Source organism: Chrysochloris asiatica, unplaced genomic scaffold, assembly GCF_000296735.1.
Source record: "Chrysochloris asiatica unplaced genomic scaffold, ChrAsi1.0 scaffold00117, whole genome shotgun sequence".
NCBI classification, from domain to species: Eukaryota; Metazoa; Chordata; class Mammalia; order Afrosoricida; family Chrysochloridae; genus Chrysochloris; species Chrysochloris asiatica.
This window is the reverse complement of record NW_006408635.1, coordinates 7,758,302-7,769,636: the sequence shown is the minus strand read 5'-3', so window position 1 is coordinate 7,769,636 and position 11,335 is coordinate 7,758,302. Positions and strand designations below refer to the sequence as shown.

General features: G+C 45.3%; 1 protein-coding gene across 1 annotated transcript in view; it reads right to left on the bottom strand.

Moving 5' to 3' along the window:
• The window catches only part of TMEM181 (transmembrane protein 181), a 77,504-nt gene extending 72,882 nt beyond the window's left edge, over positions 1-4,622 (bottom strand). Inside the window, exon 1 of the mRNA XM_006868481.1 lies at positions 4,538-4,622. Coding sequence (XP_006868543.1) covers positions 4,538-4,622 — 85 coding nt within the window. The remainder of the gene's footprint in view (positions 1-4,537) is intronic.
• Between the last annotated feature and the right edge of the window lie 6,713 nt (positions 4,623-11,335).

The window sequence follows — 11,335 nt, the reverse complement described above, 5'->3', positions numbered from 1 at the left end:
TTTAGGTATTCCAATCAGTCATAGGCAGAAGACGGACTTACAAGCCTTCTAGTGTGGTATTTCTGACTATTCCTTTCTCTCCCTCTCCAGTGTCTACTCTCCAGGAAGATGTGATCAGGATGTGGTCTTCCCTTTTCCCTCTTATTGCTTAACTCAGAGTTTAACTTTTTGGGGCCTCAGTTGGGCCTGGGGCTTGGCGGCGGGCGGTTTGGGCCTCGGGCGGGTGGGTTGAGCCTAGGGCAGGCGGTTTGGGCCTCTGGCGGCCTGGGTATCAACAGTTGGGCATCGGGCGGCTTGGGCCTCAGAGACCAGGCTGAGGGCCGGTTGGGTCTCAGGGGCACTGGGCCTTGGCGGCGACTGGGCTGTGGGGCTGCCTGGGCCGTGCAGCGGGTAGGCAATTTGGGCCTTGGTTGGGCCTGGGCCTTTGTGACCAGCCTGTGGGCGGGTTGGGCTTCGGGGCAGGCCTTGGCCTCAGTGGGTGGGCCTGTGCCTTGGGCGGTCCTGAACCTAGGTGGCTTGGCAGAGGGCTGGTCTAGGCCTTGGCAGTAGAGGGCGGGGTGGTGGTGGCTGCAGGGAGGTGGTGCCTGTATCTGATGATGTAAAAAATGCCTCTCTCAGTCTCTCTGTACTGTGGGTACCCCAAATTTCCTGATATCTGCACCGATATCCCTCTCTATTTGTTCAGCTTTGTTAGTTTATGCTTCCTTTTCTCTGGAAATGCAGCCTTCTAAATGGGGTTGCTCTAGCCCTGCATTCCAAGGTCTGCAGGGGGCAGAGGCACTCAGCACGGGGAGCGGAGAGCGGGAGCTATGAGCAGGCAGGCAAAAGCTCAATATGCCTGTAATTCCTCAGCAATTTGATCTTTTAAAAAAACGAGTTCAGAATGTTGAAATATAAGATCTTATGTTTGCTCAAAGGCTGGCTGTCTGCTAGACAGAGGTTTCCTATGTGCGATTCCGCCCCTTTTCCCTGGAGCCTGCCCTACCTGAGCTGCCTGGTCCTGGAAGCGCCAGAAGTCCTTTATATTAATGCTATTTATTGTGAATTGAGCGATAGTTTACATGGGAGAACATTGGTTTTGCACTCAACCAACCGTATTTTGTCTCAACGTAATGATTACAATTCCCTCCATGCACCATTGGTTAACAGTATTTGCCTCTGTCCCCTCCCCCTGCCCCTTTTGTTGATTTACACAAAAACACACAGGGATATATAATCATTGAAACAATCAAATGGCACAATTTGCAAGCCAGCCTCCTGCTCGCCAGCATACTTCCTTTCTCTTTCTAGGAGTCTAGGTGATATTCTTATTAGATATTCTTATTAGATAGCTGTCACTGAGCCGACACCAACTCATGCTGTACATGTTGTACCTCATGTACAAAAGAATGACACGGTGCTTGGTCCCAAATCACCCTCAAGATGGCCAGCACACTCAAGTTCATTCTAGTGGTTTCTGTGCCAACTCATCTCACTGAGAGTCGCCCTGGCCCTTGGGATCCTCGACTTCACCAAACATGTGATGTGTCTAAAGCAAGCAAGTCGGAGAATAATCTGCTGTGATCCGTAAAAGTTTGCATGGACTGATTTGCCAGGCCTTTCTTCCTATTCTCTATCTGGAAGACTCACTGAAACCTCCTCACTATGGATGACCCTCCTGGTATTTGAAATAGTGGTGCATAGCATCCAGCATTACAGCTATGTACAAGCCCCCAGAGTACTTGACAAATCAGTGGTGGGATTTTATTGGCAGTGGTAGTGACTATGTGCTATCAAGGCAGTTCTGACTCATAGCGACCCTGAATAGGATTTTGAGGCTGTAAATCTTTAGGGGAATAGAAAGCCTCATCCTTCTCCTGAGGAGCGACTGGTAGACTTGAACTGCTGACCTTGCAGTTAGCAGCCCAGCTCCTAATCCACTATGCTACCAGGGATATTATTGTTGCTATTGTTAAGTGCTGTCAAACAGGTTCTGATTCATAGTGACCTGGTATAGGGTTTCTGAGGAGCACCTGGTGAGCTTGAACAGCTGATCTTGTGGTTCAAACCAACCTTACAGTTCAGCGCATTAACACGCAGTGCTACACCAGGACTCCTGGGATATTATTAAGGTCAATTAATTTATATTTTCACTAGTGGGTAGATTGGTTTCATTCATATGATTATAAAATTTAGAAAAATTGGAAACTTGTTTATTTAAGCAATAAAGAGCCCTGTGGTACAGTAAATTACTTGGCTTGGCTTTAGTCATGGTCTTTGTAATGCCCATCAAACCACTTTGATGGGATGATATGATTCTGTTGTGAGCGTTTGCTAACACAGCTAATTGTTATTATAGAAACTCGACATTTTAATGCAAGGATCGGTCAATTTTACCAGCGTGCTGCATATAACTGAACCATCTCGGAAGCAGCACGAGGTGGGGTGGAGGGTGGAGGGGCTTTCACTACCATCAAGAGAGCCTGAGAATACTGTGCATTGGCCTTCCTTGATCAGGAGCAAAAAACTCAATGCCTTGAGAAATCATAGCAGAGAGGCAGAGGAGCAGACAGAGCAGTGGGCTTCCTGGTCCACGGAGAGAGTGAAGCTGAGTGCCTTTGGCCAGGAGGCTCACTTGTGGAGTGGGGTGCCTCTGGACACTTACTTGGGGAAACTAGGTTTGCTGACCCACAGAGCTAGAGCTGAGTGCTCTATAGTGGAATGGAGTGCCCTCTAGGCATTTACTGGCAGCCCTGAATGAGCTCTGTAACATGGCTGGAGCAGGGCAGAGGCCAAGGGGCCATGTGGCTGACAGACCAAAGACCACAGAAACACTTGTATGTGGGCCTGGTTAGGAAGAGGCTCTCCCCACTGAATGAACTGTTATCTTGAGCATTTCTGGTGCCAAACTGTGACCTGTTAACTTTCCTAATAAACCCCATAATCGTAAATAGTGTCTGTGAATTCTGCCTGGTCATTGCAATGAATTTTTTAACCCAGTAGAGATATAGCGAATGCAGTGTGAGCATCTGCTGGTGTAAGAAATGTTAAAGAAGGTTGGAGAGTAGAGGAATGTTTAACATCTATCTCTTTCATAGAAACTGGCTTTGGGCAAATGCTGAGTCTGATTTCCCTTCTCCTTGTGAAGTCGCAGGCCACACATTGCCACCACAACCTTATTACAAGCTCCAGATAATCTTGAGGCAGCCCTGTCCCCTGGGTGGTCTCAAGAAATAACAGCACAAGCCAGGATCTCCCTGGGGACTCTTTTTAGGGGCCTCTCTTAAGGGGGCCCCCACCCAGGGCTTACCCTCCCAGGGGCAGGTCCATCACCAGCCAAGTCTCCTTCTTTCTAGGTACCCACCAGGTAGACACCCAGGGAGCTGCTCAGGACTCCCAAGGGACATTATTTGCTGTCTGACTTTCATAAAAGATGAATAGTCTCAGCTCTTGACTACTTCTGAATACTGAAATGCTAGGAAGTCTTTGTAAGAGTTCAGAGGGGACATTGACTTTTGTCACCGAGTAGCAAGTGGGAGTTCGAACTACTTCTGACCGCACATCTATGAACTCTCAACACACTGGGAGCTGCGATTCCAACATGGTGCCTGTGTCATTCAGGACTCCACGGAGATGAATCCTTGGCTGACCCTGCGTTGAGTGAAGGTGATGTCTATGGCTTGTAGTTGAGTGGGAAGCAGAAATCTCAGTCTTCATTGGGGACAGAAGAGGAGCAAGGTTAGGAGGAGTCAGAAGTCCTCAGTCTCAGTAGCTTTAGGGACTGTATTTGCATGAGTTAGAATTGCAAATTGAACAAGCTCAGCATTTGCATCTGGGTTGGGGGTAAAGGGCGGGAGCTCATTTCTGTCTCAGTCGGAAACTTTAGACATTTACAGCTCAGCAAACAGACTTCAGATTTGAGCAAGGGTCTTTTGAGTAGAAATAAGTGGACCTTTCATCGTAGCAGCATGAGAAAAGAAACCTGCATTGGGTTTCAATAAAATTTCTACAAGCAAAGAATTCGGGAGTTGGGAAGGATTTGGAGAGTATCCAGTGCAATTTCCCAAAGACCATCTCTGGGATCACTGGTCCAACAAGATGCTCTCTCCAAATTGGGTTCCAAGGTCAAAGTGTTTGGGCAACAATGCACAAGGTACAAGGGGGTTTCAAAACGATCATGGAAAAATAGAAAGAAAAGATAGTGGGATTTATCTATGCACTTTTTAAAGTCCCCTCATATTTCTTTTCCTTTGGAAATCCTCCATGCAAGCTGTAGGATAAGCACTGGACTGTAAGGTCGGTTTGAACTTCAAGGTCAGTAGTTCAAACTCATCAGCTGCTCCTTGGAAACCTATGCAGGGTCGCTATGAGTCAGAGCCAATTTGACTTAACAACACAACACATTAGCACACTGAAGTTTCTGGCAAGACCTACAGTACGTAGCTAGTTTTACTTTACTCAGATGCTGAGGAAGTATGGAATGCATTCTGGGAAATACTTAGTCTAATCTCATTTGTGAGTTGAGCAAAATGAAGCACACTCCCATGTTACGTGGCACCTGGCTGGCAGACCAGGACCAGATCTCTGTTCTCTGATTTTTTGGAGGACAGCTCTATAACCACATCATGCTTCCAGCAGTCCATCACCCGCCTGCCAGTGACTCATTCAACAGGGGTAAGCAGGAAGAGCCAGAGACCAGAGACCCTGTTGCCTGCACACTCTGAGATGGATGTCAGGCATGGCCGTTTTCTTGGCTTGGGATAAGAGTGGAAAGAGTAAGCACATGATTGGTTCATAGCTGGAGATGCTGCTAGGTGGCCACCTTGATCATTCACACCCAGGAGTGGTAAAGGGACCTGCAGTGGGGAGGGTGCACGATCAGAGTTCAGGAGGTGCTGGAATGGGGCTGGAGCAAGAGAAGTCAATGGGATGCCTTCATTTCCGATAGCCCTGGAAATGGCGTAGATGGTACACCCCCAGAGGAAGGAGAGCAGAGGGTGGGCGGCAGAGCCTCCTGCTTTTCATAGCTAACACTCACTCTCAGTGGGACTACTGTGTTCATGCTAGCAGGAACTCTTCGTAAGCTTAAGAAACTAGCTCTTTCTTTACATGATGGTTCCATGTCCTTTAGTGCACTGAACAACTGCTCCTAAAATACTCAGGGACAAAGCCACACAGCTGCGCCTTACTGACATCTGGCTGAGGGACACCAGCTGTGAGCCAATGTTTGGTCTTGGAAGATTCAAGAACAAGTGCCCACAGCTCCCTCCAGCTGAGCTCCCTTGAGAAGGGGAGGGAGACTGTCCCAGCTCTTCACAGAAGATGGCCAAGAGTCAGGTGCTCATCATGAAATACCAGAGTGAGAAGTGAAGTAGGTCTCTTCATTAATGTGGTCCAGAACCTGGGATCCAATTTCAGGTTCGTTTCTGCCTATGGAATCCAGAAAACATTTCAACCTTTCACTTCTCATGGTGCCGACTGTCTCTGGAAAGGAAAGAGGGTAAACATACTCACTGTGTGCTGCAGTCATGGGTCTCCACTGTTGTTCCAAAGTCTGTGGTCTTGGGAATAAGCAATACAATCCCAGGAGGCAGTCATTTCTCTTCCACAGTGAGTCTGGGGACAGGAGTAACCAAACAACCCGCACTGCCGTCAATCCTGACTCACAGCGGCCCTAAAAGGACAGAGAAGATCTCTGCACAGAGCAACTTCTGAGGCCACGAATCTTTATGGAACAGATGACCTCACTGTTCTCTTGAGGAGCATATGTTGGGTTTGAACTTGCAACCTTCCAGTGAGCAGTCGAATGCTTAACCCATCACACCACCAGGGCTCCTGTGGCTGGAGTTGCAAAGCTAAATTTCCTATTTTCTAATACTACCCAAAGAAGCGGGAGCACAGTGGATTTGTAAGGTAAACCCTGGACTTGGAAACACAAGGTCGGCGGTTCGAGCCTGCCAGCAGCTTCATGAGAGAAAGATGAGTTTTTCACTATGAGTCAGAACTAACTCGATGGCACACACGACCGCAACAGAGTCTCACTGAGAAGGTGTCTCTGTATTTAGCACCTCTGATCTTTTTAGTGCTATACAGATACATCCTTGTCCTCTAAAAAGCAATGCAAAACCCAAACCGAAAAGGAACTCAAAGAAACTGCAAGAAGAAAGCTCCATGTGACCTCACAGCAGCTGCTCCATGAGGACAGGCCCTCAGGGCTCGGGGACCTCAGCAGCAACTGTACCTGCGATTGCTGATCCAAAGGCTCCAGACTCACAGCTGAATTCTACACACAAATAGTTGCCTGATTTTTTTTTTATTTGATCTGCAAAATTTTATTAAGCAATAGCTGGACAACGTTTACGATTTCAATAAAGGAGATGAATCCGTGTCAGTAGCAAAGACAGGAAGAAATCCGAACAAACCACATTATTTTGAATGCAGACCATGGATACCTTCTAGAAACTCTCCTGCACCATCGAAATCACAAGGAAAGAGGCCAAAGAGAGCTCATGAAAACAGTGGGGGCGGGGGTGGGGGGTGTCTCAACAGATCTTGCTTGGAAAACAACACAAAACAGAATGCTGGAACAAAAAGCAAAAATAAAAATACAACACAACCTTACAGGAGCCGGGCATGCAGGGCAGTCCCCACTGCACCCACAGTCTGACGAGAACATGCTGGTGGTCTGGTACCTGGGTACCACATAACCACACTCACAGTTTTTAAAAAATAGGAAAATGAAAATACCAGCACTAAAAAGCTCAGAAACTGTGTTCCAATTTACAGTACCAAAATAATGCATTTATAAGCAAATGCAGAAACACACAAAAAATACCCCTGTGGTAAATGCACACTGCCTTTTCCAAACAAACGTATAACCCAGGCTTTTCTACAACACAAAAAGTTTGTTTTTTTACATCTACAATAAACAAGATCTTAAAACCTCCACTTAAAAAGAACTTGTAAACAGAAAATATTAACTGTAAGTTACAAGGGAGTGGCACAAGGCCAAAGAAAGTAAAAACAAAGCAAGGCACACTCCTTCAATGTTTTATCAGGCAGAGATGGCATACAGATGGTGGAGTTTTGTGTGCTCTTAAAAAACTTCAGGAACTCAAGCAACATTTTTGACAGACTGGGACTCAGAGAGCTGGGGCCACAATCATTGATGTGGCCAAGCGAGGGATGGTGCCCACAAGGACACACGGACTCCTTGCCACAGTTGCTGGGTGAATCCGTTCCTTTTCAAGACACCACTACGGAGTACACCAAGGAACTCACATCAGCCTACAGTTCTGTGTCTTTGTCCTTTCTAGAACCCTCTATTTATGGGGGTGGATGGTACCTCATGTTAGGGCTGCTCCAAAGGATGTCTGTCGGACAGACAACACTCCGAGGGACCTCCTCAATCCACTGGAATCGGTGCTTTGGGCTCATTTTATGAGAATTACCACCGTAAAAATGTGTTCACTTCCAGAAATGAACTCCCTAAAATGGCACTGTTTTGAAAGGACTGTTTATAGTTTTAGCAGATAGTTCATCAACAAAAGGAAATAAAAGTTTCTGTACAAAAAGGCAATGCTTTGAAGTCTTTCTAAGTTGAACAGTGGGATGATGAAAACTGGGGAGATCTTGGGCTGTTGGGGTGAAAGAGAATTTAGAAGTCTGTCTCTTTAATTCTACTGATGGACAAACAGAGGCCTAGGCATCCTCAGGGACTTGCCCTTTGCCACCCTCCATCTTTGTGGTCCACCCTGGGACTCCTGACTTTTCTGCTACATGATACCAAGAGGGACAATACATGTTTTTTTCAAGCCCTCATGGGACCCACTGCAAGGGAGAACTCCTTTGTTTGGGTCAGAGCTTTCTAGACCCCTGTTTTTCACAGGCTATTCTGGATGGGGGACTGCATTTTAATGTGTCTTCAATAAGTTTGGAGTTTCAAAAAGTTTAAAGGTGGCGTCTAGGTTTAGTAAACTATTTCCCTCAAAAAGGCATGGATCTTTTAAAAACGTACTATACAGTTATAGTAATCAAAACAGCCTGGTACTGGTATAACGTAGATTTAGTTGTTGTTAAGTACCGTCAGTTGGTTTCGACACATAGTCTATGGAAGTGGCTGTACAGGAGCGGCTGGTGCCCTTGAACCACCAGTGAGCTTGAACCACTGACCTTGCAGTCCAGAACGTGAACCCACAGTGCCACACCATGACTCCATAGCATAAATTAATGGAATAGAATTAGAATTCTGACAAGGGTGCGGAGTGTATTCACTAGGGAAAGAAGAATCTCTACAATAAATAATGCTGGGAAAATTGGATTTCCACACCCAGAGAAATGAAACGGGCCCCAGCACACACAAAGAAAATCCACTATGGACTAAGGACCTGAATGTGCTAACTGCTGTTGCTGTGGAGTGCTGTCGAGTCCGTTCTGACTTTATAGTGGCCCCGTATTGGGTGTCCAAGGAGCGGCTGGTGAGTTTGAACCACTGACCTTACAGTTTAAACCGACCTTGAGGCCTAGTGCTTAATATCTGACACCACACCAGGACATAACATTCTCAGAAGCAGGAGCGATGCTGTCAGGCATAGCTTTCAAAAATGGATGATTGAATAACAAAAAGCACAGATAGCAAAGACAAACTAAATAAAGGTGAAAAAAACAAAAACAAAAACAAAACATTCATTCATCAAAAGATTTTACCTAAAAAGGGAAAAAAGAAACTACCGACTGGGAGAATATCTTTGGAAACCGTACATCTGACAAGAACCTAGTAACGAAAATATTTATGAAACTTCGAGAACTTAAAAACAAACAGACAAATGATCCAATCATAAAATTGGCCAAGGACTTGAATAGACATTTTACCAAAGAGAGCAAATTGCCAACAAACACATGCAAGATGCAAACCCAAATGACAATGAGGTCTTTCACTCCTACAAGGTTGGTGGTTCAAGCCCACCAGCTGCTCCTCAGAAACCCTGTACAGGGTCACTATGGATCAGAATTGACTCAGTGATACTTAATGACAAAAAGAAGGATGGTTAAGATAAAATAAACAAAGTCAAGAGCCATAAATAACCTATGTTGATGAGGATGTGGGCAAATCGGACCCCTTACCCATTGCTGGTGGGTGAGAAAAATAAAACAGCTATTGTGAAAACCAGTGTCCCAATTCCTTAGGAAACGAGAACTAGGGATGCCATCCGGCCCAGCAATTCCACTCCTAGGTATAACCCAGGAGACTTGAAAGCAGATTCTCCAAAAGAGATGTGTGCACCAATGATCACCGCAGCACTATACACAACAGCTAAAAGATGGAAACGACCTAACTGTCCATTTACAGATGAATGGACACACCAAATGCAGTACATACCTACAAAGGAACATACTATACAGCAAGTAGGTGAGATGAAGTCTTGAAACATGATATAGTATGTACGGAACTTGACATCATGCTGAAGGAAATAAATCAATCCCCAAAGTGCCGATATTGTATGACTTCACTTACATAAAAAGGCAAATAAATGGAGACCAAAGTTTATTAGTGGGCGCCAGAGGTGGGAGGGAGGGGGAGAAGGGGGATTAAGGGGATGAAAAATCACATTGATTAAAAGTAGAGCTGCACAGTTGATTATTGTAAATGCCTCAGTAAGTTGTACACCTGAACAAAGTTGAATTTGCAAATGTTGTGTGGTAGGTGTGTTTATACTGATGACAAAAAGAGCAGTTTCTGGGGTGCTTGTGTAACCAAATACCTCATGGGGTTTGGAGGTTTAGGGTCATGGCTTCATGGGACATCTCAGTTAGCTGGCCTAACAACATGGTTAGTGCTTCTGCTGGTCTACCTCCTAGCTTGTTGCACAGTGCCTGGGGTCTTGAAGGCTTGCAAGCAGTCTTCAAGGTACCATCAGTGGTCTTTATTCACCTGGAACAACAGAGGAAGAAGTAGAGTCAGGAATAGGAGGAGGATATGGTATGCGTAAGGAGCTCTGGTAGCGTAGCGGTTACGAGCTGGGCTGCTGCTCAAGGTCAGCAGTTTGAAACTCCCAGCCATTCCATGACTTTCTGCTCCCTTTAAGATTTATAGACTCGGATACCCTACACAGGGTCACTGTAAGCCGGCATTGACTCCATGGCACATATAAACCACCACCGTAGCGTGTGTGGCTAACTGCCTCCATGAACAACTGCTTTCTTTGCCTTGAGACCAGAACTGGATGGTGGCCAGCTGCCATTGCTGAACATTTTCATCAACGATGCCACAGAAGAATCCTGATAAAAAAAGAGCAGAGCAGAATTCCAAATTCTCATGGACTCTAGTCTTTCTGGAGCCATGAGGCTAGATGAACCTCTAAAACTACTGCCCTGAGATGAACTTTGAACCTTAAACCAAAAGCATCCCTGAAATCATTTTAAAATTGAATGATAGTTTAGTTGAACTAGTGAAAAAAAAAAACCCCAAAAAACTTCTTTGAGCATTACGCTCCTTTAAGAACTACATGGGATCAGATTGGCAATAGCAGCTCAATAGATTCCACAGGAATCGTAGTCAGTGAGTTCATGCCAAGGGAGAGTAAGCATGGCTGTGCAGCTCAAAGAATGTCATCAGTCACGGAACTGTATATGTAGAAATGTGGAACTGCTATGTTTTGCTGTGTATGTTCTCAACAACAAAGTAAATAAAATGTTGGGGCAAAATAGTACAGCTTAGGAAACCCAATGGGGCACTGCACTCTTAAATAGGGTCACTATTAGTTATAATCAACAACATACAACTACAAACATTAGTTTGATGACTACAGCTTTATAGCTTTAATTTTGTATTAAAGTATGTTTTTGTTTAGTGCTGTTGAGTAAATTCTGACTCATAGCGATCCTGTAATGGGTTTCCAAAGAGCGGCTGGGGAGTTTGAACCGCCTGCCTTTAGTGATTGGTGTATAAACTTGAATAATAGTATCAGTTGGCCTTCCTTGTAAGCACATGGATATTATCCTATTACAGCCAGCTTTGTAGATCTTGAAATGTTCTTTCTGATGACAAATGTAGCACCATTCTTCAGTTCATTATTCCCAGCATAGGAAACTGTCATTGTCTGATTCAAAATGGTCAATGCTTGTCCTTTTCAGCTCACTAATGCCTTAGATAGAGTCCTGGTGTGGTGCTGTGGGTTAGTTAATACGCTACACTGCAAAGTTGGTGTGAACTGCAAGGTCTTTATTATGCTTTAATATGGAGTGCGGGTGTGGTGCTGTAGGATAAACACTAGACCACAAAATCAGTTTGAACCACAGGTCCTGCACATTCCTATGGCTTCCAGACACGAAACACCTGAACATAAAATAACCTGGA